At 31.9% G+C, this 27,675-nt stretch overlaps 4 protein-coding genes across 4 annotated transcripts in view; 1 reads left to right on the top strand and 3 right to left on the bottom strand.

The window, feature by feature from the left end:
• Window positions 1-1,634: 1,634 nt before the first annotated feature.
• On the bottom strand, window positions 1,635-5,598 carry LOC108912075 (lipase 3). Its single transcript, XM_018717239.1, has 7 exons — window positions 5,266-5,598; window positions 4,168-4,357; window positions 3,992-4,106; window positions 3,182-3,428; window positions 2,228-2,383; window positions 1,935-2,165; window positions 1,635-1,853 (listed from the first exon to the last, which is right to left on the bottom strand). The coding sequence occupies exons 1-7, from the start codon at window positions 5,410-5,412 to the stop codon at window positions 1,695-1,697; spliced, it is 1,245 nt and encodes a 414-aa protein (XP_018572755.1). The 5' UTR covers window positions 5,413-5,598; the 3' UTR covers window positions 1,635-1,694.
• Window positions 5,599-5,681: 83 nt separating this feature from the next.
• On the bottom strand, window positions 5,682-8,238 carry LOC108912065 (alkylated DNA repair protein alkB homolog 8). The gene is made up of 5 exons (XM_018717228.1): window positions 8,009-8,238; window positions 7,170-7,959; window positions 6,517-6,824; window positions 6,180-6,329; window positions 5,682-6,121 (listed from the first exon to the last, which is right to left on the bottom strand). The coding sequence occupies exons 1-5, from the start codon at window positions 8,111-8,113 to the stop codon at window positions 5,699-5,701; spliced, it is 1,776 nt and encodes a 591-aa protein (XP_018572744.1). The 5' UTR covers window positions 8,114-8,238; the 3' UTR covers window positions 5,682-5,698.
• Window positions 8,239-11,315: 3,077 nt separating this feature from the next.
• On the bottom strand, window positions 11,316-13,770 carry LOC108911459. Its single transcript, XM_018716402.2, has 4 exons — window positions 13,532-13,770; window positions 13,325-13,444; window positions 12,454-13,257; window positions 11,316-11,879 (listed from the first exon to the last, which is right to left on the bottom strand). The coding sequence occupies exons 1-4, from the start codon at window positions 13,608-13,610 to the stop codon at window positions 11,503-11,505; spliced, it is 1,380 nt and encodes a 459-aa protein (XP_018571918.1). The 5' UTR covers window positions 13,611-13,770; the 3' UTR covers window positions 11,316-11,502.
• A 576-nt stretch (window positions 13,771-14,346) lies between these two features.
• Window positions 14,347-27,675, top strand: part of LOC108911815 (THO complex subunit 2) — a 31,163-nt gene continuing 17,834 nt past the window's right edge. Inside the window, 15 exon segments of the mRNA XM_023455408.1 lie at window positions 14,347-14,463; window positions 15,121-15,286; window positions 16,032-16,163; window positions 16,257-16,372; window positions 16,591-16,724; window positions 17,068-17,321; window positions 17,379-17,698; window positions 19,464-20,291; window positions 22,288-22,405; window positions 22,460-22,804; window positions 22,877-23,458; window positions 24,010-24,537; window positions 24,652-24,709; window positions 24,766-25,088; window positions 25,414-25,600. Coding sequence (XP_023311176.1) covers window positions 14,396-14,463; window positions 15,121-15,286; window positions 16,032-16,163; window positions 16,257-16,372; window positions 16,591-16,724; window positions 17,068-17,321; window positions 17,379-17,698; window positions 19,464-20,291; window positions 22,288-22,405; window positions 22,460-22,804; window positions 22,877-23,458; window positions 24,010-24,537; window positions 24,652-24,709; window positions 24,766-25,088; window positions 25,414-25,600 — 4,159 coding nt within the window. The 5' untranslated portion in view covers window positions 14,347-14,395.

The following is a 27,675-nucleotide window of genomic DNA, read 5'->3' as shown; positions in this document are numbered from 1 at the left end:
TCTTACATGTTTAATGGCATTTAAATTAATAATAATTTACATTTAGAAATGGAAATACATATACAGGGTGTCTCATAATTAGCTGCCAACCCTGAACAGGCCGATTCTATGATCAAAACTAAGTAAAAAAGTTCATATGAACATGGGTCCGGAAATGCTTCCTAAGGGCACAGGGACCCATTGAAGAGGGAGGAATGGAAATCATTTTTTTGCAATATCTCTCAATCGCGTTGTGATAAATGAATGAAATTTGGTATACACAGCTAAATTTTGATGAGCAATTTGATGGACTAATCCATTTATTTCCACAAGGTCCATTGGGGTGGGTACGGGGGGGCCCTTGGTACTTTGCGTGTGTAACTTTTTCATCTTTGACTTTTTAACAAATTGGACAGCAAATTCCGTTTTCCCGAACTGTTTTACGTTAAAAAGGTACTCTTGTTTCAAATCGTTATCTTTAACGGTTTCTGAGAAAATCGCTCTTGAATTAATCCCACTTTGGTCAATTTCATAGTAATTTAAACAAAAAAAATTTTTTTGTTTAAATTTAATCTAATTTTAATAAAAAAATAATAATAAAAAATTAAATTAAATAAAAATTAATCCTTTAAATGGAAAAGAGAGGAAAGGAAAATTATTATTATTTTTTTTTGTTTAAATTACTATGAAATTGACCAAAGTGGGATTAATTCAAGAGCGATTTTCTCAGAAACCGTTAAAGATAACGATTTGAAACAAGAGTACCTTTTTAACGTAAAACAGTTCGGGAAAACGGAATTTGCTGTCCAATTTGTTAAAAAGTCAAAGATGAAAAAGTTACACACGCAAAGTACCAAGGGCCCCCCCGTACCCACCCCAATGGACCTTGTGGAAATAAATGGATTAGTCCATCAAATTGCTCATCAAAATTTAGCTGTGTATACCAAATTTCATTCATTTATCACAACGCGATTAAGAGATATTGCAAAAAAAATGATTTCCATTCCTCCCTCTTCAATGGGTCCCTGTGCCCTTAGGAAGCATTTCTGGACCCATGTTCATATGAACATTTTTACTTAGTTTTGATCATAGAATCGGCCTGTACAGGGATGGCAGCTAATTATGAGACACCCTGTATTTTTCAATAGGTTTAGCAAAAAATCAATTTATGATTCTATTAGAATAAGTGATGAAAACACAAAATATGTAAAAGTGATAAGGATTAAATTTGTCAGAATATATGTACTGTAAGACCAAAAATGAAATGATATTATTAGTGACGTCAAACTTTTGTTTAGTTTTTTCATATTTTTTTTCCTTTGTCAAAGTATGTACTTATTTTTTTTTAAATGACGTATATTTACATAAAATGTTTAAATATCTTGTACTAGTTTGTGATTTTAACATGTGTGCTGTGTATTATAAATAATTTAATCAATTGTGCCTCCGTAAACTAGTCAAAGGGCCAAAAATGATATGCAATATATATAAAGATAACGTATATTATTTTTAATCGATCAGAAAACTGTAATATGTATATTCGAAGTTGTGGACCAAATAGTACATTTGAGAAAAATGTCATTTTAAAGACAAATAAATGTATTGTGTATTGTTATGTAAAAGTGAAAGTGCCTAATAACAATAAAAAAAATAAGTATAGCCATCATCTATTATTGTATTTATTTTGAAATATTCTTACAAATTCAAAGGTGCATTCAATATTTTGTATAATTAAGCATAACATTCATGAGAGGTCGATAAACTAGTTGTTCGGCATCTTTCCCAAATAAAAAATCAACGTGGTTAAACGACTCCAGTTTAACTTTGTACAACCCAACTAAACTTGAAATGTTTGTAGCTAGTTGTTGGACATCCTGAAACGTTATCCAAAATTAATGTTATAAAATGTTCATAGTGTAATGCTAATATTTTAAAGAAACGTTGAAAAATCTTACCACATAACTAGCCAGCCAATCATTTTCTCCATACATCATATATACAGGCGTTTTCATATTGTTTACTTTATATTTCGGTGGTGTTGCAGTGCCATACGCAATCAAATTACCATTAATTCCATAATCATATTGTTGAAAATTGCCACCGTTTTTAATTTCCTGCGCGTAATGGATTATCGTTTTAGTAGATGTACCCGCAGGATCATTTTTGAGGATGAGAGGTAACATTTTCTACAAAAAATGTTTGTATGAAAGTTCGAAATTGATTCTATAAGTAAAGTATATATTTATACCTGATTAAATTGTGCTTTATCAAAACCACATAAAGCAAATATAAAATTTTCGCAAATATTCTTGTCTATTTCAAACAATTCGCAGTCATAAGCTAAAAACTTGAGTATTTTATTATTTGGTAAAAATTGATTTAATCCCAGATATTTTGCCAACCACTGCAAAAAAAAATAGTTATAAAGCAACTTTGATTAATATTATCATAAATGTGTGTTTTACATAGCGATGGCTCGTGAAAATTAAAGTGATCAAAATTTGATAATGAAGCGTGAGATCCATACTGATTTTTTTAATGATTTCTAGAACCACATTGGGAACTTTTGTGATGAATTTCGAAAAAAATTACAATGGGGTGGCTAACCCTGAGATCTTGGTTAATATCAAATTGAACTTTAAAAATACATACATCATTATGAGCAAAAATTTATTTATGTGTCGCAGGGTCAACTAGTTTGATCAAAAAATAAGTATGTTGTATTGTGTATTGAGTTGACTCTTTTATTTGTGTATTCGTAGCACTTTAGTGAGGCAATGAGTAAGACAGTGCAGCATTCAAAATGTTAAAGTAGGCCTTTGGTGACGATATTATGTTACAGCCGGGATTTTATTAATGATAAAATATATTCGTTGACATAAGTGTATAATACCGCAGGGCGATTACTTTGAAGGGAATGGGATAAAAATATAATATCCAATAAATATTTTCTGAAAAAATTAACAATTCCCATAACTTTTGATCAAACCTCGTATTTTAAGAAACTTTATGCAATTTATACTGGTATTGAGTTTTAAAGATATTTTTTATTTCTCTCTAGGGAATTATTACACACGAAATATAACTCTCAGTCTGCCTCCAACGGTTACTAAAATAACAATATTATTGCGTCCAATAAAAAACACCCTGTATTGTAAATGAGCTTTCAAAATGGTATCACAATCTTCATGGTAACACTAACCTGAAAATCAGAAGAAAATGGTGCCAAATATTTTATTGGAGACTTTATATGTGTCATATAACCCACTGGTGCTAAGGCGATCATTAGTTTGACATTTTTTGATACTTCATGATTTAGGGAGGAGAGTACAAAGAACATTGTTGTTCCCATCGAGTGTCCTATATAAATAATTTCTCTAGGTTTCTCCGTGATATTGCTTATATGATATAAAGTGGCTGGCAAATCATGCATTCCCATTTCGTGCCAACTGCAACATACAAAAAATAAATCACTATTTTATAATTATAGTTGAGATAATAATTACGAATGTTGTACAAATAACAGTACATCTAGTCGATAGTCATCATATGTCTTTTTCTTAATTTTCCATTTAACAAATGTACCACATTTTATTTAAATGGAGGGAAATAATTTTAAATCTAACAAATATTAATACTTTCTAGAAACTGTTGCGGAAAATAAGTATTTTTTTCATATTTACTATTTTTACCACTTCTGGTTAAGAATAATACATATCTGTTTATTTCTATAGTGCCTTTATTTTTTAGAATGAAATTTAATGAATTTTAGTTTAGTAGATAAATATTTAATTTTGTCCAAAAGTAACATCTTATTATAATTTTTATATTTATCTTATTTTCAGGATTCAACTTTTTATTTAAAACTAAAATCAAATGAATCAAATTTTGACTTCTTACTTAATTATTAATACCAAGTATATTTTATGTAAAAATACCGAAACTATAATAGCTTTCAATGTAAGAGTGAATCAATTCAATAAAATTATTTTTAATATACAGTATTACCTACCTAAAATTCCAAAACTTAGAATTTTCTTTAGGTATAGAAATATGAGCTTTTGAATAAGTATTGCCTCTTGCATTTCCCAGCCATACATCGTAACCCTGGTCAGCCAGTAAAAAACCTAAATATCCATAACAGAAATTAGTTTCTAGGAAATACTTCAAGTAAGTTAAGATATCTACCTAGAGAGTTATTTCCATTCATTAACCAATCTGCGCTACTTCCTAAAAGCCCATGTTGGAGATACACAGGTTGGCCACCTCGTTTGCCAGACTTAGAGCCAGGTATTCTATGGATTTCTAACAAATAACCATCATCTGTCGTAATTATATGCGTTTCTGATGGATACCCATGTCTAGCAATCATTTGTGGCTAAAACATTAAATAGAAAAAAAATCGCACTAGCTACAGATAAATGTATTATACAATATAAATGTCACCCCTATTTTCTCCGTTATTCTTCGATATAAAAAAAAAGTGTGGTACTAAGAGTTGTAGGAAATGTCTTAAAACTAATTTCTATGTAGCAGAAATACTTAGTTAATTTTAGGCTAATTAAATAAAAATAAAATTGGAAAGATTTTCCTGTCAGATTTTTTTCAATTTACCATCAAATTCATTTTTTCAAATAGGACCATCTCTTAAAATACATGTTTTTAATTCTGCAATTACTGATTTACTGCACTTGTGATGTTTTAATTATATTTTCGGACACATTTCATCGCCTTTCATTAAAAAAGGAAAAATAAACTTGTGTAATGTTTTTGTTATTAAAATAAAAAATTAAGCAGCTACAATGAATTAAATAAAAACACTCACTTGAACTACAAAAATTATTCAAATGCTATAAGCTTTTGATTACTATGTTTATTTCACGAATCTCGATTAAATAAAATATATTAGAATAAGTCGGAATAAGCTGGAATATGAAAAAACAAAATTAAAAAATTGTAGTACACAATAAAAGTAAAATATACTGGGCCTTTCGTTTTTCTAATACACTAGGTCTTGTTTGTAGTGGTACTTCGTATTTCTGTCACTAGCTAGCATATTTGTTAATAAATAATAATGCATGGAATAATTGTCTGAAGCTTTGTCGTGGACTTAAAAAACACCTTGTTTAATGAAATAAAAATTGAAAAATTTAAAGTTTATAAGTAGGTAAAATAAAAACTTAACTAATTCTTTGATAGATTTAATGAAGAAACACATTAACGATTAAATAAATTATAACTACGCTAAAGATACAAAAAATTTGATTTGGATAATATATTACTTACCACATTTAAATATTCGTCAGGATTATAGAGACAATCGTAATTATTTTTTAACAACGCTTCAATTCCATTGCACTTATTATAATTAATTGTTGTCCCATAAGTAAATACTACGTTTATAAATGTTAATATTATTATATCAAGTAACATTTCATTAAATCTGTAATTTTTTTCTATTTAAGTTAGTGGAAAAAATATGCAGTGTTGGATGAAATTTGGACTGGATTTATGACTAATCAGTAGGCATTTATTTGTATAAAGCAGAATAACAACTTCTTATCAACCAAAATGACTAATTTGTAATATAATTTTGATGAATAAAATTATGTAAATACCGACACTATGCCCCTGGTAAATGGAACCATAACCTCAATTGCTCTTTTTATCTGAAGAATTGATTATTGAACAAAAAAAAAACATTAAAATATTATGTTTATTAAATTTTTCTAATTATCGCACACCAATTTCCTTGATCATAATAATTTTTGAGAATTTCTAAATTATTCACTTTTTTACATAAATCATCCAATTCTTTTTCCTCAAAGACGTGATAATATCTCAAAAATGTATCGTCTGAATGATACTGATTCTTTAACTTCCACGGCACTAATAAGTCACTATGTTTAAACTGTGTCCTGTTTGTATGAACTGGTAAAGAAATTCCATTCAAAACTGTCACTTCCTGATTCGTTTCTATATTAGTTATAATTGGTTCGCTTCTCCGATTTTTTCTATCTTGTTTTATGTAACTGCTTTTTTCCTTATCCTTACATTGATCTTTTGCCCAAACATATATTAGAGCCCTACCACCAATAGTTAACACCCTTGTTATTTCCCTTATTGCCTGTAATCTTCTATCCTATAACATAATTTAGATATCGAGCAATTCCAAATATCATGATGCTTCAAAAGTATACCTCATTTGACAGATGATGTATAACGGCTATACTAAGAATGCCATCAGCAATATTATCTCTTAGTGGTATATTTAAACAATTACTGACAAACACTTCGAATCCTCTGTCTTTACAAATATTGATCAATCCTGAACTTTGATCGCAACCCACCTGTAATACAATTAACAATTTTATGTAAAGTTAACTATCATATACTGAATTTCATATTCTACGCAAGATTCAATTGAAAAAACTGTATACTTTAATGTATGCCTTTGTATATTTCATTGAATATTGCTGAAAACTGCTCATTCGCTAAAGCTCATCTAAAAAGATGTATTATGAAGATTTAACTCACACCAAAACTATTCTTAATTTGACCGAGATATTTTCCATTGCCACATCCAACATCGATTAATATAGATCCAGTCTCAAATGACTGTACGAACTCCAGTACGTTTGGCCAAGGTTTATGCCTAGTATCACTAAAATGTGCAGCGATGTTTTCATAAATTTCATGTACATGTAGTTTTTCTAACTGAGAAGCGTTTATGTTCTCTATAGCAGATTCGGCTGCATGTTTTTTATAAGAATCACATTTCGATTTATAACTACAGTTACATTCACCTTGCAAAATTTTTCGAAAAGTGAAGGATGTTCTCAATCCTGAAAGTATATAATGCTATTAACATTGTAAATTTTTAATTATGTACAATACTTTTGATATGAAAGATATATCTTACTAACCATTTAAAATTATAGGCCTGTTGTGTATTGCTAGTAGCACCACAAATTTTATATAATGGGGTGTTTGCCACCTTTTTAGATATTTATGAAGTTAGTTCTTCATGGGATAATTAACTACTAGATATTAACTATCTTTTATTATATTTATTTTTCATTTCTAGGCAGAAGAAAGTCTGAATTAAGCATTCGGTTTCGCGTGCACTTCTTAGCAACGGCAGACAAAAGGCCTATTGAGACAACATATTGTTAATAGTATTTGCTTACCTCTTGCCAAGCTGGTGAAACTATTATTAGAATGGATTATGTCAAATTTTCTTGGTATTATCCCATGTGTCCAATTATATCGACTCTCACCAGATATAATAGTTAAAGATCTATGAGGTAGAAGAACACATATATGTTCTTCATCGTTTTTAAATTCCATTACAACTGACGACTGTAATGATAATGATATTATAGGATCTTCAAAGGCACTATGTGTGTCTATGTGATGTGGTATTCCTTGCCCTGAACTGTACTGATTTATGGTTAATTGGTCAGGTCGAAAATTCAAATTATATGTTTCCTGCAATCGATCCCATAAAAATTTACACTGATTGGGAATCGATTCCTTTAATGGTTTGTCTTTGTCTATATTATTGATGTCATATCTGAATTCATATCCATAATGCTTAACTTGTCTATTTTTCATTAAACTCAAATTTTCTTCAAAATTACATAATTTCAACAACTCTACTTCCTCATCAACAGAAATAAAATTTTGTAAAATTATTAAACCAGGCGGTAATTTATCCCATGTTATATTCGATTTAACTTTTGGCAAGATTCCTGTATATAAGAGATATACAGGTTTATCGTCTTGGGCAATATTTAATTTGCCATTACAATTTTCAAATGCACGACATGCCGAATTAATATTTTGATATGACACGAAGCTGCAAGATTTTCCTGGAAGTAATAATATGTTTTCTAGAGAACCATAGTTAGAAAAATGTTCAAAAATTATTTCTTCTGACAATCCATTAACTAAACCAGAGTTGGCAATTACTAAATTCTAAAAAAAACATTTTCACTATTATATACAAATAAATTAGATTTATTACTTTTGTTGGTTTTGAATCACAATGTAATCCTGTCTCTTTAAATACCGTATGCTGTAACTTTTTTAAATTTCTTTGAATTTTTTTAATTTTATTTATTGCATCCATACTTTTATCGTTTTTAAGTATATCTGGAAAAATTATTAAAATTGAAAATACAGAAGTATAAAATAGTTCAAATGAAGAACTTTTTGGGTTTCTTGAAATGAAATATTTCAAAAAGACAAAGAGGTTAGAAACATGAAAATATACATAGATCTATAATAGTATAAATCTATGTCTATGGTCTATGGAAATTTACATGTTTTGTAGTGGAAATGGTATACAAGAGGGAGGGTCTTTCGATTTGGTAAAAATAGTAACTCAGTAACTGATAGTAGCTATGCTCGAAGGTAGCTAATAACTTGGAGTTACTCTGAACTGATATTAGTTGCTAATAAGTACTATTTTTGCCAAAACGAAAGCCCTCAAGGTATACAATAGCTTTGTTCGTAAACCTACACAACGTGTAGTGTAGTGTAGTGTAGTGGATTTTAGTGTTAGACTAAAATAATAATTGTGCACCACTTTTAGAGAAAACATTTGGCTGTTCGTTAATTCAATTTGTGTAAACTTAAACTGGCATAACCTAATTGTAAATCAATGAGAAAATATTTGTGATGAGTGAATTATTTAGTGACTCTGGAAGCGAATAGGAATCAGATGATGAAGATTACCTTCGTAAAAAAAAAAAAATTCATGTTTTATTGGAGACCTGTTTCCAAAAAAATAAAAGAAAGTGCATTACAAATTTTATAGAACTTGTTCGAAACTGTGAGGAAGACGAATTTATCAGCCATTTCAGAGTAAAATCAAATATTGCCAAATTTTTAATGATCTATCTAAAATATCTACCAAGATGTGACATTTGTGATAAAAGTTTCATTTTCGCGCCACAAATATACTACACTACACATTCACACCACCTAGTTAGCCAATGTAGTAGTGTCTGCACTATTACACTACACTGGACTTTTCGAACACCTGGATTATACCTGCACTTGGCTACACTGCAATAAACGAACAACGTATTACTACACTAGTGCAGCAGTGGAAGGTTTACGAACAAAGCTAGTGAGTGAAGACGGTGAAGACTGAAGACTGGGACTGGGGGGCTTTTGATATGGTAAAGATTGTAGATGTCAGTAGCTAATAGCAACTTAGAGTTACTCTGAACTGATATAGTAGTATTATATGTTTTGTGAGTACTATCAGCGTAAAAATATCATCTGATACTATTTTTGCCAAAACGAAAGACCCCCCTCGTGTTAAAAAAGTGAACCATTTCTTGGGTCACATGTTAATAAAGGCATCTATCTCCCCATGCTAACCTCTAGAAATCAAGGTTAAATCAAGTCCGTTTACACCCACTATAAAAGCATTTCCCTATTCCCTACCAAGTGCAAAAGACAGAGATAGAATATAGATCGACGTTCAGTGTAACTCGGTATCTAGACGATTATAGATTCTATCGATGTGCGTAGCGAGCGGCACAAAGATAAATAATATTGAACCGTATAGAAATCATTTTATATTTTATACGCATTATGGTAATAGTGTTTTTATATTATGTATTATCACTCTTTATAATTTCGGCCGCCGAATATAGTTTATTGTATGTTTCAGGAACAGCCAAGACCAAGAAGAACCAAAGAAGAGACAAATTACAAAAAACTCGCCCCTCGTGGAGCCGCGGAAAAACTCAGCGGTGACCTTGACGTATCCTATTCCCGCATCGGCCGCGAGTCACCAACTCAAAGGACGCGTGCATTCCCTAGCTACAAGCCATTCCCAAAAACCCACTCATCATGACGACAACTCCCTGGGGGGCTAGACAAGCCGGCAAAGAAAGAAATATCATGGCACGAAGAGCGCCAGAAGAGGCTCCCCTGCCGACGGGGGTCAGTCAGGGGAAGAGGAGGTCCCACAAAGCGCCTACATCGGCCATGGTCGAGGCAGACGATGGACGGGGCCCACCTTCACAAGGCTCCCAGGCCTACAGAGATAAGGCAGGACAAAGAGGGATAGTCCCCCTCGGTCCCAAATTATCGAGGCCACGCTTAACGCCAAAAATAATAGCGCATAAAGGCGGCGCTGATGTATGTAAGTAGAGTATGAAAAAGACGTTTGCGACAATAGATTTGACGTGGATTGGACAGTATACTATGGATGGAGCCAAAGCTGACTTTCATTGTTGCTATTTCAACATGTAAAGGCAACAGCAATTTGCCCTATATTACGTGACCGAGGATACAAACCGCGCGACATTGATATATTTCTGATTACAAAATTGACTCTTTTGGTGGTAACATAACTATAAAAAAAATTACTGTCAAATCTATATGTAAAATACTTAACACCACGTAATGGATATAACAAATTGCGCGTATTAATAATAAGCCTATCACGTGACGTCAGACTAGTTTCATCTCACTTATATCTTGGTCCCTTACCTCTCCTCTACATTTCATCCAAGTACACTAGAGGGAGACTTGTGTAATCTCCATGGTACACTGTCAAACAAATCGGTGCGCGCCAAGGATATTTATAATACATGTATTATAAATATCCTTGGGTGCGCGCAACGTTATAAGCGCAACTTCGTCTGTAGACTCTCCAGTGCATCAGCGCTAGAACGGTAACTCCTTGAACTTTACTTTGGATCATAAAACGGGTTTCAAATTTGTATGCGCGGCGCGCGGCCCACAAATCTTCACTCCCTGTCGGAACTTCATATCTACATATTCTTCTTAGGGCCTTTCGATTTGGCAAAATATAGTAATTATTAGTTGCTAATAGCAACTTAGAGTTACTCTGAACTGATATTAGTTGCTAATAGTTACTATTTTTGCCAAAACGAAAGCCTCCCTTATTGTAGGCAACCAACTTTGACTTTGATTTTTGGGATTAAAGAACAGATTTACATCATTTGATTTTTTTCACTTTTCTTATAAGTTTATGCGGTGATAGATATTTAAGATTTATGTTCAGTTTTACATTAAAAATTGCTCATTATCTGTTACTTCGTGTATTATAAGGTCAAAAACATTATTTATCTTAAATCATTTTTATAGTGATTTCCATTGATGCACTGAGTGCGCATTCGGTGTATCTCCATCCTGTATTATCTAGCGATAATAGATGGAAATATACTCGGTGCGCACTCAGTGTGTCGATGGAAATCGCCATTACATTCAACATTTGTATCGTTTTCTGCATCATACAGGCATTATGTATAAAAGGACTATAAAGTATAGTAAATAATACCAAATAAAAGACAACTCATTTTATTATAACACAAATAAGAACATAATTTTAAATCTCTGTTTTGGAAATTTACACAATTTGTATGTAGTAGTAATTCTCGCTTTATACATTTTATCTTATTTAAAATATATTTGGGAATGAATTCGGTTTAAATTGTGACAAGTGATTCAATAATATTCGCTTCCTTAGTATTAAGTTTGGAAAGCTTGAATTTTTGAACTGCATGCTTTTTTCTTGGTGGAAGATATACATCTTTGCTTATGAATCTTTTTGTTATTTGCAACTTTATATTTTCCAACTAAAGAGGCTGATGTTCTCCCATCTACTGTTAAAATGGCCGATATCGGAGTAATAGCTCGTTTAACAATTTGGAGATCTTCGGAAGAAGTGACTTTGCTCATAATTTTCATAAACTGTTTCATTACCTTTTCCTTCTCAACCTTAAAATGTCCCTCAATATTAATATAATTTTCTGAATTAATTTGACTAAAAACCTCTACAATTTTCACCTCATCATTAGTTTTCAACCCTTCCTCTTCATTTATTGTTAAATTGTGGGACTCTACACCTGTTGCATTAAAATAAATGTTAAAATATATCACAATATATGACAAAAGCACAATAAGTAAGCAAACCTGTGACAGTTGGTGGAAATAAAAGCGATCATATTTCAATATTGAAGTGTGGGATCCAAATCGTTTTAAGATTTTTTTCATATTATTGACACATAGAACGTGGCAAAAAAAATCCGATAACCTGAGAGAAAAGGTTGTACATATATGTACATATTTTTTTTGCAATTAGATTTTTTATTTTTGAAAAATTTAAATTTTCACATTTAAATTTTGATATGAAAGCGTCTATAGTATTTATGTTACGAAAACATTTGTTGAAAGTATATGTGAAATTCTTCGAGATCTTTAATCGAATTTTAATTTTCTTATGTTACTTTTTGTTCAAAATATTTTTGTTATAAAAATAAATATGACCACTTTAATTTTCACCTGCTGCCATTCAAGCATACACAAAATAACATCAAGAGGACTAGCATTTTAAGTAATGTCGGAAAATATAAATGCAAACTCAAAATAGCAGCAAAGCTTTTAACACTAAGTAATGCTAGAAAATATAAATAATCATACCAGGCGCATCTAAAGAAACAGAATCTCCTATTCTCCATAAATTGATGCTGGCAGCATCATTTTCATGTTTTGCTGTATCTTTGTTTAAATTATAAATCTGTTGAATATTATATAGATCTTTTTTAGTAAGTAAATGAATCCTTTTAAGATCATTGCATATGGAATCTCTTGTGTCATTTAATATATAAGAAAAAGGCACACGTGCTGCAATTTTTTCTGCTAATTGTTGCCTCTCAAGCTTTGTTAAACTTAAATGTTCCAAATCATTAACATGGCCAACGTGTGTGATTAGATATTTAACTTCACACGTGTTATTGCTTTTAAAAAACTTTAGAGACATTTCTGCTGGGCAATATCCATTGATCTTATTAGATCCTTGTCCTTTTAAATGTCGTAAATTATTACCCTTTTTCTTATAATAGCCCGTCCTGTGACATACATACACCGTTTTTGTATAAGTGTCTGAGACATATGTACCATGTTGACTAACGAAACATGAATTAGTTTCCATTTCGAACAAGCTTTTCCATTCATGAAACTCATCCAAGTTGTTGAATTCCTTAGTATAAGAATTACAGATTATGTCATGAACACAGTGATAATGAGAGATTAACTGTAACTTTGAGGAGTTCTCGTAATCGCAGAGAGGACATTTTAATTTAAATTTTTTACTATTACTATCTATTTCTGCATGAATTTTTTTATGACTCTGAAAATGCCTCAAATACGTAAATTGTTTATTGCATCCATCATGATCACATTTATAGTTATACACTTTGGGCACAATTAGGTCATTTTTTTTATCTGCAAATTAGTCCTGCCTTAGATATTTTTTAAATGTGAACTTAACTTATGATCAATATGAACTTACCATAATGAAATTTTTTGATATGTTGTACTAAATTTGAGTATTTGCTAAATGATTTACCACATTGAGTGCATATTTCAACACTGCTGTATTTTTTAACCGGAGCGACTTCTTCAAGTTCATCTGCCAAAAAAGAGGAAAATAATTAAAAAAGACATACATATACATATATACACCTATTTATTACTACAGTATATCAATAAAACTTACCAGAATGAAATTTTTTTGCATGCCTTCTTAAATTGGATTGTTTAGAGAACGTAGCTAAACAAATTTTACACCGTATCATTGTTTATTCAGTTATACTAAAAAGTAAGTATCCCTATAATATATTACCTACTTAAAAATAATATGCTTCTGTAGAGAATTTAAAGCAAAACATGCATAATGTTTATAAAAATAAAAGGTCGTTTCCAGAACCATTGATTTTATAAACTACAAGCCAGTTTAGGGAGTAAGCCACGCTGTCAAATGAAATAAGACAAACATGTATACAGAGACAATAGATAACTACATGTATATGTACTACTAATTACAGTATCTATGATAATACTGAAGCTTGCCCACAAATTTTATTCTTTGTAGGAATTGTAGGCCATGATCTGGAACACATCATCATTATTATTTATAACATTGATTACTTAAATACATTTAAAAATATATAACTTTGGTCCGCCCCCCTAAAACGCATCACCCTGTACACGTCAAATTATTTTTAAAATGTGTTTTTCTCGACACCAATTATGAAATACTTTCCCTCAATTATATTCTAGCGATAAATCAACTTTGCCATAGCGTTGACTCACCCTGTATATATCTGTGTACTAGCTACACCACAGATCTTCTCTGGCTACACATTATGCAAGTGCCATCTACCAATCATCAAGTGCTAATCGTCTATTAAATAATTATAACCGTCTCGCTTTTCCTCTCAAATCATTGGTCTATGGTGTGTTATAGGTTTTGTGGTCTGTGGTGGGTACATGGTATATGGTATATGTCATTTGTCGGACGACGGACGACAGCGTTGTGTGGGATTGTGTGCCTTGCCTTTGCATATTTTTGTGTTATGTGATGAAAATGGCTGGTCTATTATCGAATGATATTTGGAAAAATTGGGAAAAAAACGGAAAACAGGAATTGTAAGTGACCGGAAATTTGTTTGTTTATAATAATTCTGTTGTGTTTTTTAGTTTTAGTTCATTCACCTGAACTTTGTTACATCGTAGTTATTGTTTTAGAGCAGTTTTTGAGATATTTAACGGTACCTTTTTCATATATTTTTGTTCAAGTATTGTCAGTAACAGTAACTATTATTTATTACGTTTATAATATATTTAGCTTTTGCTTTACAAGTATAATGTTAAAGTTCCTAAATACATTGAAACATGGTGTGTTTCATGCATCGACTTCAGAAATCATGAAATCTGGCATCTGCCTCAATTGGTCTACATACAGTGAAATTTTATGTGTTTACTTGGATTTAGTATTCTAAATACATGGGGTAAATCATAAACGATTTTCGTTGTAACTATCACACATGCTGCAACTTGAGTTTTGAATTGCAGAAGTTGATGCTGCCGTTGTTGCATGTTTCAGTGTGTAGGGGGATGTTACTGTTATTTATGTATTAAATTATCATAAGTAGATGATTTAAATTGATGTAATTCGGTACTTATAATCAAAATATTGCAATACTACGTAGCTTTCATGTTTCATAGCTGTAGTTAAATGGATTAATTTTTTACTTTAACATTTTGTAAATGTAATGCCAGTTATACAATCTAAAATTTTTCCAGTGTAAAGACATGCATCCAGATTTTGAAGGATGAATCAAAGACTCCTTTATTTGATAGGAGTGGTAATTTGACCTGTATTGTTAAATACATAAATGATTTGATTGATAAAGGAGTAAAGGGAATATTAAAGAAGGAGTCTGTTGTTTCTACATTACAGGAATTGGTGGTAAGAGTGTGTTTACATTATCCTATTACATCTGTCAACTTAGGACACACTTAACATTTAATACAGTTGATTGTGGGTTATTCACAGTGAGAGTACTTTTCTCTTAACAAACTATTTACCAAATTAATGAATTGGAATTGTACATTTTTAAAAATAATTTTGTGTTTTTCCTTGCACCATTAATAAATCTCTGATAAAATTACATATTAAAATGCATTGTTCCTGAGAAAAATGAATTTCAATTTTCTACTGCACGTAGATATCAGTTTTGGAAAACCGAGTGTTTGGGGGATTTACATTTGATTAAACATCACGTTCTTTCTAAATATAAAGTTTTTTACAATTTAGGCCAACATACCTCTATTTGAAAGTCAACATCTGTCGAGATTATACTACTTGAGTAATTTTTCGGGAAATTAAAATAAAGAAAAGCATCTTGCTTGTGGTATGTAGTCTAGATGTCGTAATACTAATTATGTATCAGTGTGGATGAATATTATATATGTTCATTATTTTAAGAAAAATATTTCAATGGGAGAAAAGTAATTTTTAGTTTTATCTTTATATTATAGTAAAACATTGACTTTCTCTTTCTTGGCTTTCCTTTTAGAGACTGTTTGTGCCCATCATTACTCCAAATAAATATGCTTAGTTAGAAATTTTATAACACATCTAAATGTCAATACTTCATTCCTTAAAAAAATATATCCGGGTTTTATATACAAAATACTTGTTTTTTTTTTAGACTTTACATGCAGATATTCCTTCAATAATACTGGACATTTTAAATGTGGAAGATGCAGTTTCTTCACAAATAGACAGTGAGGAATTCAAAGATAGACAGAATTTCTGTGCAATTGTTAAAGAATGCGAGAAGGTATGTTTCTTGTAATATAACTTACTAAAATAATTGCTTTATGCACGATATTTTAAAATATTGAGATATTTATAAAAGTATTTTATTTTTTAGTTTTTATCAGACAAGTTGTTAAAAGAGCGACTGGAAATAGATACTCTTCAGGAGGTGGGAATATTAAAAAACAGAACATTTTATTCCAAGTTCATTAAAGTTAAAACTAAGTTGTAGTAAGTATCGCTATATCTTTATTTTATACCAATGCACAGTTAATCAAGACACTTTAATACTGTGCTAAATAATAAAAATCATTCAGACTATTCCTGTTATGAAAGATAAAAACAGGAGTTTTGAAAATGATATACACATAATAATTATTTCTTATATAGTGTTATTTTGAAAAAATACAATTTTGTAGTTGTTTTTAATTACTCTTTTTCTTTTGCAGTTACAAGCAACGCAAGTTTAATTTGTTTCGCGAAGAATGCGAAGGATTTGCGAAGTTGGTAACTGAACTGAATAATGAATTTAATGAAAATACCGATCCAAACGAACTTATTGCAATTGTGCAATCCTTAATAGGTATGTAGGTATATGTCTGTAAAAAAATATTTTCTTATTTTTGGTTAAAGAATTATTTTTACAATTTTATCGGAATATTGCTACACTCTATATATTGTATTCAAGCATTAATAAGAAAGGTAGACAAGAATAATGATTGCTATATTTTCAGTCCACCTATCTAACATACCTATATTTTTGATATAGAAAAACATTTTTTGATTTCGTTTGATAGGATTTTTATAAATACTTGAATTTATTTAAATTATTTGAATACTTTTAAAATAAAGTAAAAATACAGAAAGCTAATAATAATATGCATGTTATAAAAAATATTCCCCTTCTCTCTATCTTTAAATTTTAGGTTGTTTCAATTTAGATCCAAATAGGGTTTTGGATGTAATATTAGAGAGTTTTGAGAATAAGCCAAAGGATGCTAATGTATTTGTTCCTCTCATTAATTCGTATATGAACGATCCCAACATTATAAGCGAGGTTTTGTCAACAAAATTTTCATTTCTGAAGAACACCGACCAAGAAGTACCTCAATCTTTGTATATATTATCCGCCCAGTTGTTGCAACATAAACTAATACAACTGGATGACATATATTTTTGGGTAAGATACAAATTACTAATTAAATTCGTTCAGTTTTATATGAGACGTAAATTCTAGTTGGCACCGGAAGACAAAGTAATGCAAAAGGATTGCGAAAAGAACTTGAAAGATGCTAGAGAGTACGTGCGGAAGTTACAGATTATTTCCATCAGTAACAAGGACAAAGAGGATACCCCAGAAGAGCCAGATAGTATTCTTGACAAATATGCAGGAAACCAAAAATTGGGGTTGTGCGAGGCTCTTTTGTTGATTGGTGATTGGGAGACCGCCCATATACTTATTAAACGTTTACCTGACCACTACGCTGTAGGATATGAGCCAGTGGCAGCAGCGCTTTGTGATTTATTACATCACGTGATAGAACCAGTTTATAAAGAGTAAGTGAAATTTAAGACCTTAGTACAATTAAGATATTAAAATTAATATTTTTTACCCATCATTTTATCCCAACAATACGAGGGTGGTCTGAAAATATGGCAGCACTCGTAAATAAAAGGTAGTGAATTTCGTTGTTCATCTGTTGACGGTTACTCACCAAAGTTTTAGCCATTTTGGACGCGCAGTTGTTATGTAACAGTCGTTTGAGTGAGTTGATGTGTGTTTTTATGAAAATGGACAAAATCGAGTATCGAACTGTCATTAAATATTTGTTTTTGAAAGGAAATACGCCTATGCAAATCAAAGATGAGTTGTATTCTGTGTATGGGGACTCTGCACCATCATTTACCACAGTGAAATTTTAGGCAGCTGAATTTAAACGTGGCCGTAAGAGCTTGGGAGACGATGAACGTTTGAGACCTCCAAAAACTGCAACTACCGATGAAAACATCGCCAAATTAAAGTGAGAGAGATAGTAGAGGTTATGAACATGTCAAGAGAACGTGTTTGTCACATATTAAATCAACATTTAACATGAGAAAGCTGTTTGCGCGTTGGGTGCCGCGTTTGCTCACGTTAGACCAAAAACGTGTTCTAATGAACATTTCCAATGCTCTGTTGGTGCAGTTTAGGCGCAATAAATCCGAGTTTTGGCGCCAATTAATTACTGTAGATGAAACTTGGATACACCATTATACGCCCGAAACAAAGTCCAAACAGTGGACTGCAAAGGGGGAACGGGCCCCAAAAAAAGGAAAAACTGTTTTTTCGGCTGGAAAAGTGATGGCGACAGTTTTTTGGGGTAGTCATGGAGTTATTTTAATTGATTATCTTCAAAAAGGAAAAACCATTACAGGAGCATACTACGCATCATTACTTGACAAGCTGAAGGCAGAACTTGCGGAAAAACCGCCACATTTGCAGAAAAAGAAAATCCTGTTTCACCAAGACAACGCACCATCTCACACCTCAGCGGTTGCCATGGCGAAAATCCACGAATTACGGTTTGAACTGCTTGACCATCTGCCTTACTCACCAGATCTAGCCCCAAGCGACTTCTTTTTGTTCCTTCATCTAAAAATTGTGCTCAGAGGACAGAGATTTTCGTCAAATGAAGAGGCAATCACCTTCGTGAACAATTATTTTGCAGAGAAAAACCTCGAGTACTATTTGGAGGGGTTACAGAGATGGGAGCATCGCTGGGAGAAGTGTGTAGAGTTACAAGGAGACTATGTTGAAAAATAAAAACAAATTTCTGAAAAAATGTCTTGTATCTTTGTTAGTTCGGAAACTTTTCAGACCACCCTCGTAAATTTTAAATGAAACATAAAATGTAATGTTCAAGTCAATTTTGATATGTAAGAAGCAAGACGTACAATTTTCAAGAATCACTATCAAAAAGCAGTTTAAGTGTGTATAGTTTAAAAGATAACTGAAAGTTAAATATCTTTTCAAAAATAATTTTTTGTCAGAAGCTTGAATTGTTATTTGTATTTGTTTGCATAATGAAATGGATTACATATTGGATTTTGCTTTGTAGAACCCTGACAAAACTTTACCCTCAGAAATTTATTTGTTTATTTCCTACAGGCTTAAACTCGTTCTCCGTTACAGAACACAAGAACATACTTCTCACCACACTTTCATTTTAAAACATACTTTTAATTTCTTTCAACTTATATTTCATTTTTTTTTATGATTTGAATAATATTACAGCTATTGTCTTGTCTTTTATTAGTATTTACGATATCTCTCTTATTTAAGGTATGGTATCATTGGACCTAAGATACCCAGGAAATCTTTACCTCCCCACAGCAGTCCCTTGGCTCCCAAACAGGCTCTGAATTTCTTGGATCTTAGAGATATTGCCATTCCAATGTTATTGATGCTTGGATCCTCTTTACGTTTTGATCCAGTCCTCTTATGTAAAATAGTAAGAATAGCCAAAGCTGCACTTACCTTCCACGGAGTAGAAAATGCAAAATCTTCTCCGCCCACTGCAGATTCTATTTATTACGATATTCTGTCACTTGCTGACGTGACGATACTTCCTGCTTTGTCGTACCTGGACTGTAACTGTTGCATAGCCGAAGAGGTTTGGACACTTCTAAAGCTATATCCTTATCAAGTGCGCTACTGTTTATATTCTCGCTGGAAGAATGAAACTTATTCATTGTATCCAGATTTATTGAGGAAAAGGGGTGATTCAGAGAAACAGATAAAAAATATCATGAAGAGGGTCAGCAAAGAAAACGTTAAGCCCGTTGGGCGACTCATTGGGAAGTTGACGCATTGTTCTCCAGGATTCCTTTTTGACTACGTCTTATTACAAATTCAGGTGTACAACAACCTTATTAATCCGGTAGTGGACTCCTTGAAATATCTAACGAACCTGTCGTATGATGTACTTGGCTTTTGCTTGATTGAAAGTTTAGCAAATGCAGATAAAAAACGTGTTAAGCATGATAGTACTTCAATATCAACTTGGTTGCAGAGTTTGTCAAGTTTTTGCGGAGCGGTTTATAAAAAGTATACGATTGAATTAACGGGATTGTTGCAATATGTCGCCAATCAGCTTAAGGCACAGAAAAGGTAAGATTATTGTTCATTTTTTAAATAATGCAATTTTAAATAATTCTTTAATGCACTACAAAAGTACAAATGCCAAAAATATTTATTTTTTGCAAATATGAGCCACGTCATCATAACTTGTTTTATTTTTTTGTCATCTAATTCAATAAAAACAGTCTAAATGTTAGAAAAAATAGTAACGAAATTTTCTTGTGATTTCAAAGCAATAAAAACAATTGACTTACATTTCAGAAGTGTTGTTAAATTTTCATGTAATTTGAAAATTAAATATTTAATATTTTCCAATTTTTGTAAATATCTGGGACAATGTAATTAGTTCCATATATTTAAAATATTACATGACACTATAAAGAGTATTAAATAAGTATGTTGACAAACTTCAAGGTGTGATTCTTCAAGTGATTTTGGGCCAATAATTTATATAAACACGTCCATAAGTCAATAGTTTTTGAGATACACGGTGTTGAAATTTGAAAAAAAAAACACGTAAAATATCTCGGAAAACTTTGGCTAATAATTTATCAAATTAAAGGTAAATATTTTATGAATTCGGATGTAAATATGTATAGTTGTTACAATATCAGCTGGAACCGCGGAAAAACATTTAACTCATAAACTCTACGGAATCCATAGACGTCCAGAAAAATTTTGCCTGTCTCGTCTAGATATTCTATATTCTGAGCCAACCAGAAAAATTTGGTCCCAAATTCGATTTTTTTTTTAAATTATTCGTTATCTAGAAAGCGAATTGAATTGAGAATTGAATTGAATTGAATTTAGAAACTTTTTTGTCTCTTGATATTTGTTTTGTAAAACGCAATGTTTTTGAGGAAAATGGCGAATCATGATAAGCATTCGATCACATTTTAACATTTTTCTCGAAAATATTCCGTTTTCCGCAAAAAGTATAGAGACAAAAAGTTTCTAAGTTTAATGGCTTTCTAGTGGATTGATAATTTTTAAGAAATTTAAATATACGACCAAATTTTTTTGGATCCAGATACAAGGGGGCCCACGAAAAATTGTCTTAAAGGGGTTCTCCGCCAAAAAACGTAGCACCATCAGATTCCACATGTCATAAAACCCCCATATACCAAATTTAGTGATTCTCGTACAACAGGGTTCTGAGATATAAAAAAAAAGATTATTCTTAGGGGCGGACTTCAGGGGGCTGTAACTCCGAAAGAGGGGGCCATGGCAAAAATAAAAAATATGGGTCCCCTAAATTTGTCTTAAGAATCTGTGACCAAATTTTGTTGCATGAATTTCGGGACACCCTGTATAATATTTATTTTAATAACTACTACCCTTTACTGGTTACGATATGAACAAATAATAATATTAACTAATGATTAATAATACGTATTATACCAACAAACAACACCATCAAGCACTGCTTTCCACTGCACTGGCAAAACCAAGTGAACAGCATTCGACACTAAACTAATTATAGAATACCATGCAAAAAATTATTTATGACCTAGTGGACCAATACAGGTTTGCTTTGACGACCAGGGTGCCGCCGTCGATTCTACATCGGGCGGACTGGTCTATCAATACCGGACTCGTCCATTGGCTATATGAATATAAATTATGAGACAGATTATGGCTAAAGCACGGGAAGAAATTTCAAGAGCAGTTCAAACGGTACTGTGCCTTAAGATTCACAGGTTCCAATTGATATTGTAACAACTATACACTAGTGGTAGAGCACTTTCACTGAAAACCTCGGAAATTCTGCGCTACTGGAAATTTTGAAAATTCGATCACATCCAAGAAAAAGGATTTTATTCATAAAATGGTATTTTCGATTTATTATTTTCTTTATTTTACATTACCGTTACTTATTTTTGAATTTTTTTTATAAATTATCCATAATTTTCAGCTTAAAATTACTTACAAGTTTATCCTCTTAAAAGTTTAACTTCATACTTAATTAATACCGTATATGGTATGTTTATGCTACAATCTTGTAAAATTAAAATTTGTTATTTAGTTTGGATCTATTAATTCTGAAAGAAGTCGTTCAAAAAATGGCCGGTGTTGATGCTGCAGAAGATTTGACTATAGATCAGTTAAGTGCAATGGCCGGCGGGGAACTTCTTAAAGCAGAGGTAATTTCGATTCTCTGTAAAAAAAAGACAATCTTAACTTGTCACTGTTTCTAGGCTGGATATTTTAGTCAGGTTCGAAACACAAAAAAATCTTCATTGAGACTAAAAGAAGCAATGTCGGAGCAAGATTTAGCCGTTGCTTTGTGTTTGTTGATGGCACAACAGAACTATTGTGTTGTATACAGGGAGACTCAAAAAAGCCATCTGAAACTGGTAGGCAAACTTTCAGACCAATGTCAGGATACTTTGGTTCAGTTTGGGACGTTTTTGGGATCCACTTTGTCCGTGGACGAATATATAAATAAATTACCCTCTATTCAGTGCATGCTGACTGAATACCATATACCAAGTGAGGTGGCATTTTTCTTGGCTAGGCCTATGTTCAACCATGCTATTAATGTAAGTATTGCTTAAACAGAAAATAAACTTTTGTTGTAATATGTATTGTACTAAAAGCTAATTTTTTTTTAGCAAAAGTACGATCAGTTAAGGAAAAGTGACCCGAATTACAAAAAGATGTCCAGTTCATTGAAAAATCAAAAATATTACGAAGCCGTAGTAGAAGTAATGGAACCAGTTCATAAATCTTTGGTACCGTTACATTCTCCGAGGACTTGGGAAGATATAACACCTCAATTCCTCGCAACATTTTGGTCGTTAACGATGTATGATCTTTTTGTACCCGAAGAGACTTACCAACAAGTTATCAACAAGACAAAACAACAATCGTTGGGTGTGATGGATTCAGGTACCAAAGGAAAAAAGGAACAAGAAAGATACCAAACGTTAGTTGAAAAATTGCAAGACGAAAAGAAAAAACAAAGCGAGCATGTCGACAAGATCATGTATAGGTTAAAGCAGGAAAAAGATCAGTGGTTTTTGTCAAGAGCTGTTAAAACCGCCAAGAATGAGACCATTACTAGATTCCTCCAACTTTGTCTGTTTCCTAGGTGCACGTTTACGCAAATCGATGCTCTGTATTGCGCAAAATTCGTTCATACCATTCACATGCTCAAGACTCCCAATTTTTCGACGCTACTTTGTTATGATCGGGTAAGTTTCTTTTATATTGAAAAAAATATACTTATTATTTTTGCCTATCAGAGATCAACTATTTTATGTCATTATTTATTAAATTTATGATAAGTAGTTATCGATTTAGGCACAAAACTTCCAATAACTTAATACGTGCAGATAATACAAATTTAAATAATATAATATGACGTAAAAATTGAAATACAAGGCATATCCATAAAATAAGACTACTGAGACTATGTTGTTCTGTGGCTTTTGTTTTCGACGAAGTTGGCAAGCAAGAGGAGAATGCTTGCTCATTTGTCTCAGTCAGTTGAGAACTGTTGTTGTAGTGGCATATTGAAATGAGTGCCGCTATTCCGGCGAAAGATTTTTTTGACGAAGGTATCAGGAAGCCCTTCCCTCGCCTCACAAAAAAAAATTTTATTTGATGTACCTTTCTGAATATGTAAATTTTTCATAAATATACTGCAGTTTCTGTATTTAAAAAATTGAGTACTCTTACTTTGTGGATGTTCCTCGTAGTTTAAGGGAAGAAATGTTAAATACATATTTTTAATGTTTTTCAGTTGTTCTGTGATATCACATATTCAATTACATCGTGTACCGAAAACGAAGCAATGCGTTACGGCAGATTTCTCTATGCCATGCTAGAAACAGTTATGAGGTGGCATAAATCAAAAGAAACCTTCGAGAAAGAATGTGCAAATTACCCCGGTTTCGTAACAAAGTATAGAGTCAGTAATCAGCACGCCGATAATTTGGATAACGTTGGGTATGAAAATTACCGTCATGTTTGCCATAAGTGGCATTATAAACTAGCTAAAGCGATGGTGACTTGTTTGGAATCGAAAGACTACGTTCAGATAAGAAATGCTCTTATAATCCTTATCAAAATCATCTTGTACTTCCCAGTGCTTATTAAACTCAGTCAGTTCATTGAGAAGAGAATAGAGAAGGTACGAGACGAGGAGAAGAATAACAGACAGGATCTCTTTACGTTATCCAGCAGTTATTTGGGCCTTCTGAAACAGAGGATGACCAGCGGGCACATGATGAAGGAAGGGGACTTTCATATACCTGTCGAGAAGGAAAAGGTAAGCAGATTTAAGAAAATGTATAGAAAATAAAATAAAGTGTAGTTTTGTTTTATTTTTTTTTTGCAGGTGCATAGTTCTGTTTTTATAATTTTTATTTAATTTTTTTTGCAGATCCTGAAAAATCACGAGAACAAAACAGATGCCAACAAGCATAATGGGGATACAAAAGGTAGTTTTCATTTTTATTAAAAGATGTGGTTTGAGATTAAAATATCAAATTTACAGATGATGCGGCAAAGGAAAAGTTGGAAAAGAAACAATCGCGTCAGCCAACCGAAGACCTTAAGCAGCCGTCAAAGAGTCAAAGTACAAATGTTGATTTTAATAGGTAAGTTGCTTTTATTTTTTTTATTTGTCATATGTTAATAGCGTAATTTAGTCCTAAGGAAAGAAACGAAAAGAATTATAAGGAGGAGCCAAAAGAGAAATACAGGGCTGAGAAACGTGAGGAATTTGAGAAAGAACGCGATAGAGACAAACGGAGGGAGAGAAAAGAGGAGAAATTGAATGCTAATAAAGAAGATAGACACGACAGACAGTATAATAGAGTAAGTATCTATATTATTTATTACACTTCTTTTTTCTTTGTTTTATATTGAGAAAGTAAATTAGTTCTTTCAGTATTGAGAACTGTCAGTTATTCTTTATCAAATTACATTAAATGAAAACAACAATGTCAAATGTAACAGTCGTAGTACAAGAGTTAAATTATTGCGGTATAGATACCTTTAATAATAATTTCAGATCGCAAAACTACTGATTTCATAAAATAAGTCAGCCGATTGGAACTATTAAAACAACTGTATATTTTTTTTATTATGTTTTTTTCGCATTATATGTTGCAAACGTTCTCACTTTTGATTTTGTTGTCAGGACGAGAGGTACATAGAAATGGTTAGCCCAAAGGAAGACGTGAGATATTCTAGTGAGAGGCAAGTTGATAGATATTATGATGAACGAGGCGGTCATTACTATAGAGAAATTAGAGAAGAAAGAGAGACGGGTTTGGGAGGAAATGGGAATTTGGGAAGGCACAGTCAAGAACCCGAACCCGATAGAGGTAGGCAAAACCTTTAAATAATAAAAATTATTTCACCCGATAGAAATCTGAACACTTTTTTCTGCAATTATAACACATGTTTGTGCAAAGTATTTATTTTTTTCACTGGAATTATTTTATTGCTATGTGCAAAAGTATTATTTTCAAATTCATTGATGAGGCGCAATGTGAGTCCAATTAGCATGGTTTGTGTGAAAAATTGGGGCCCTTGTTCAGTTTAAATAAATATCACATTATTCACTAAAATCCAACCATATTAAAGTGGCCAGATTTAGCTGTAAAAAAATACATATATGGATATACAGGGTGTTTTTTTAAATGGAGTAGCACAAGTGGTACTATTGAATCTACAGCTAAAAAGTACGCATTTTGCATAAAAATGGCCATAGTAAAATGTTCACTCTTTGAGAAAAACAGCCACTCAAAATTTCCAAAACAAATATGGAATAGCAGCTGTATTTTGAAAAGCAAAAAAAAGATTCAAGTGTCAAGTTTTACAAATTTTTTTGTTAATGTTTATAGATTAAGTAAAATCAATGGCTGATCACAAATTGATGCAGGAAGATTTAAACAGATTACAGGTGTAAATTTAGTATGACATTAAATATAAAAAAAATCCATCACATTACTTTTTATTTTTATAAAACAAATAAGGAAATTAAGAGTTTTCATAAATGATTACAAGCCATGTGTCTGCCGAGCTTAGGCAACCAATATTGCAACTAAAAATTTCAAAAATCGTTTACAATGAACAATAACAAACCTTCATAGATCCAATTCGTAAGTCCATCTAAATTATTGGCGTTCATTATTCTAAGTAGCATTAAACTTTCATTCGATTCTGTTAAATAAAAGTTGGTAAATTATATAAATATTTCACCAGTTTCCCCTAATAATTCTGACTCTGCCCCCATATCATTTGTATAACTTTATGCCATCGATATAAGGGAATAAAAAACTCCATAAGAAGTGCGCAAAGCCTGCGGTTTTAAGCTCTCCTTGACTATTGGTTTACTGTTTCTGTCTTGCATTAGGAATTTGGGGACAACGTACGTCTAAGATATGTACATATGGAAGATAGAATACTGAACAATAATTACGTTTTTGATTTATTGCGATGGCATAAAGGGTATAAGCCACGGCCTGGAATTGACAGCAATGTTGCCATACGTACAGTAATTACCCTATTTGTACGATATTTTTTTACAAGAATGATAAGAAGTTTTGAGACCATACTAAAGTATTCCAATTTTATTACAAATTATTTATAACCTGTAAAATAAATTGAGTGGAAATTTTTAAGCAAAATAATGAATTATTTTCAAATGCTTATTAAATAAAGCTTATTATTATTTAATAAAGTGTTCAAACAAACCACCTGCTTGAGCTTCACAATACCCTAATCTGTCTTAAAATTCTTGACGAACATTTGACAAAATTTCAGGAGTAACTGATCCTAAAATATTTCTAATTTTAAGCCGTAATTCGTACAAATTTGTGGCTCTGTGGAAATAAGCCTTTCAGGAAAAGTTTGTTCCAAATAATATTGAACTGGCCTTGCGTTGTGTGCAGGACATCCGTCTTGCTGAAACCAAATTTCCTCAAAATTTACATCCAAGTTTTGTACAGCTGGTACAACACTATTTTGTAATAAATGCAAATATCTCTCAACATTTAAGTTACCATCAATAAAAAAGTGACCCACAAACATTTACCTTTTGATGGTACTGCATTCTTAATAGTATACTTAAATGATTGATTTCCCGGGACCAATGTTGGACCACTGAAGGATTATGACGGCCAAGTAGGGAAAAAGATGATTCATCTGTAAATAAAATCTCCCTAGCAAATTCATTATTTTCATCTATTTTTTCCTTAATGGATTCCAAAACTCCATATGCCTTATTTGATCACCAGGAATAATTTCTTGAGAAGTTTGCATTTTATAGGCTTTGGAACCATTCTTTTTTTAAGATGGGACGAACTGTACGACTTGGAATGTCAAGTTCTTCGGAAATTTGGGAGGAAGAACATGACTCACTTCCATAAAAGCACAGACATTAACCTCTTTTTCT

This window comes from Anoplophora glabripennis, unplaced genomic scaffold (assembly GCF_000390285.2).
Source record: "Anoplophora glabripennis isolate ALB-LARVAE unplaced genomic scaffold, Agla_2.0 scaffold6, whole genome shotgun sequence".
In the NCBI taxonomy this organism is placed as follows: domain Eukaryota; kingdom Metazoa; phylum Arthropoda; class Insecta; order Coleoptera; family Cerambycidae; genus Anoplophora; species Anoplophora glabripennis.
Note: the sequence above shows the minus strand (reverse complement) of the source record. Positions and strands in the feature narration are given on the sequence as shown.

What these genes read in the sequence shown, in the direction of transcription:
- LOC108912075 (XM_018717239.1), bottom strand. Translation starts at nt 5,412, where the DNA reads ATGTTACTTGATATAATAATATTAACATTTATAAACGTAGTATTTACT. An exon ending in GAATGGAAATAACTCTCTAG is followed by an intron (nt 4,107 to 4,167) that starts GTAGATATCTTA and finishes ATGGATATTTAG; the next exon opens with GTTTTTTACTGGCTGACCAG. An exon ending in TCTAAGTTTTGGAATTTTAG is followed by an intron (nt 3,429 to 3,991) that starts GTAGGTAATACT and finishes TGTATGTTGCAG; the next exon opens with TTGGCACGAAATGGGAATGC.
- LOC108912065 (XM_018717228.1), bottom strand. Translation starts at nt 8,113, where the DNA reads ATGGATGCAATAAATAAAATTAAAAAAATTCAAAGAAATTTAAAAAAG. An exon ending in GTGATTCAAAACCAACAAAA is followed by an intron (nt 7,960 to 8,008) that starts GTAATAAATCTA and finishes TGTTTTTTTTAG; the next exon opens with AATTTAGTAATTGCCAACTC. An exon ending in TACATCATCTGTCAAATGAG is followed by an intron (nt 6,122 to 6,179) that starts GTATACTTTTGA and finishes ATTATGTTATAG; the next exon opens with GATAGAAGATTACAGGCAAT.
- LOC108911459 (XM_018716402.2), bottom strand. Translation starts at nt 13,610, where the DNA reads ATGATACGGTGTAAAATTTGTTTAGCTACGTTCTCTAAACAATCCAAT. An exon ending in TGCAAAAAAATTTCATTCTG is followed by an intron (nt 13,445 to 13,531) that starts GTAAGTTTTATT and finishes CTTTTTTGGCAG; the next exon opens with ATGAACTTGAAGAAGTCGCT. An exon ending in TGTTTCTTTAGATGCGCCTG is followed by an intron (nt 11,880 to 12,453) that starts GTATGATTATTT and finishes TTAATGCAACAG; the next exon opens with GTGTAGAGTCCCACAATTTA.